At 38.8% G+C, this 1,830-nt stretch overlaps 1 protein-coding gene across 1 annotated transcript in view; it reads right to left on the bottom strand.

Annotated features, from left to right (window-relative positions):
* Positions 1–1,830, bottom strand: part of LOC101845378 (exonuclease mut-7 homolog) — a gene marked incomplete in the record, with an annotated part of 27,423 nt that overhangs the window by 3,066 nt on the left and 22,527 nt on the right. The window contains 3 exon segments of the mRNA XM_035973499.1: positions 180–311; positions 1,052–1,105; positions 1,753–1,772. Coding sequence (XP_035829392.1) covers positions 180–311; positions 1,052–1,105; positions 1,753–1,772 — 206 coding nt within the window.

Here is a 1,830-nt window from a genome sequence, read left to right on the forward strand (position 1 = left end):
TTCATGACATAGATCAGAGCACATTGTTTTACATTAACATTGACACAATTTAGAACATTTATGAGCTGGGATGCTTTTACTATATCTTTATATAAAGTGCACGCACGAGACAAATTCAGAAATTGGTATATCCGAAAATGTCAGGAAAATCGACACCCCTGAGTGATACACAGACTTACAGCACAGCGACTGAAAATGTCTTCCTTGGAGACCTTGACGCAGAAGTAGCGTAGGACGTCCAGGGTCTGCTCACGGGCGTTTTTGTCGCACGACACACAGAAACACATGGCGCTTCCCACATTGGCTCGGATCTGGGAGAAGGGTAAGAATAATGAAAAACATATCAACACAATAATAATAATGATCGTTTGATTATGAGGGAAAAGATACATGAGTGAAGAGAAAAACATTAACCCAATAAACCTTCATTTACTGCTGAGGAACAGTGAGATAGAGTCGAAATTGTCCAAGACTGCTACCCTACGTTGAGGAGAAAAATGGCAGTCTTAGGCGGACATCTTAGACAGTATCATCTATATCTAAACATATTATATTTGTCAAAGTTCATCACTTTAGTTGCCTAAAACTTCCGAACCACCTAACTTTCGAATTTGAAAAAATTATTGGTGGTTCAGAATCGTTTAAAGGGTGCACAGTTATATTAAGGAGTCTGAAGTCACTGTAGTTTAATTTTCAGTTTTTCATTAGTTTCGATTAAATTTAATCTTTGGAAAGTCCGTCTTCTAAGACGCCATTGTAAACAAGTGAGGCTTCCATTCAGAGGCAGTGAGCACTTATTCCACAATAACTTGACGATATATTCTTTTGATTTTGAGTCCTTTCATTGAATGGGTACCTAACAACTAGTTTTATTATATATAAAATGCAAAGATGGGAAGTGGGAAGGGGAATGTACTCATTTGTACAGGTGATTATCCTGAATAGGTGGCTGTACACAAGGCAAAACAACTAATGACTGTGCAAGAAAAAGTTAATATTAATTTTGAAAATCTCTCTCTTTCTCTCTCTCTCAATTCCTAAAGATTATTACCTGTTCAAAGGGGCCTTTTGTGGTGAGTATAATTCTGTCTTCTCGTCTGCTGATCTGAGGAAAGGAACAAAATGGAAGAGAGCAGGGAAAATTGGTAGGAGTCAATAACAATTTAAAGTTTTTGCCTTTATCTCTTTTGATCTATAGTTTGGTTTGTTCCATTTACAAAGGCAAGAACAGAAAATCATGACAGAAGTTCTGAAATAAACACTAGTTCAAAGTTCTTAGTAATCTCAGCCAAGCACTAAACAAAGATTACATTCATATATTTGTATACCTGGAATTAATTCATTAGCAATAAAATGAGCATGAGAAGCTCCTCACATAGCTCTTGCGGAGTAATTTCATACACATAATTATATAATAAAACAAATGTGTGTGTACGTGTATGTGTATGTGTGTATGTGTGTGCGAATGAGTGTGTATTTGTATGTGCATTTGCATCTGTGTGTGCATGGTATGTATATGTGTCGGTGTGTGCAAGTATGCCTGTTTGTACATCCCTCATCCCCCTGCCTCCAAATGTCGTAGACAGCTCCCCATGGCATGCATGTATGTGTCTCAGTGAGAGTGTTTGTCTGAGTGTGCATGTCTGTCTATCCCCTCACCACCACAGCCTCCACTTGTCGTACACAGCTTCCGATGATATATGAGTTTGTGAGTGTGTGGGAGTGCATTTGTCTGTCTGTCCATCCCCTCACCTCCACAGTCTCCATGTGTCATAGAGAGCTGCCCATGATGTGCGTGTTTGTGAGTGTGTGTGTGTGTGTGTGTATGTG

The sequence above is a fragment of the Aplysia californica genome, unplaced genomic scaffold (genome assembly GCF_000002075.1).
Source record: "Aplysia californica isolate F4 #8 unplaced genomic scaffold, AplCal3.0 scaffold01318, whole genome shotgun sequence".
In the NCBI taxonomy this organism is placed as follows: Eukaryota; Metazoa; Mollusca; class Gastropoda; order Aplysiida; family Aplysiidae; genus Aplysia; species Aplysia californica.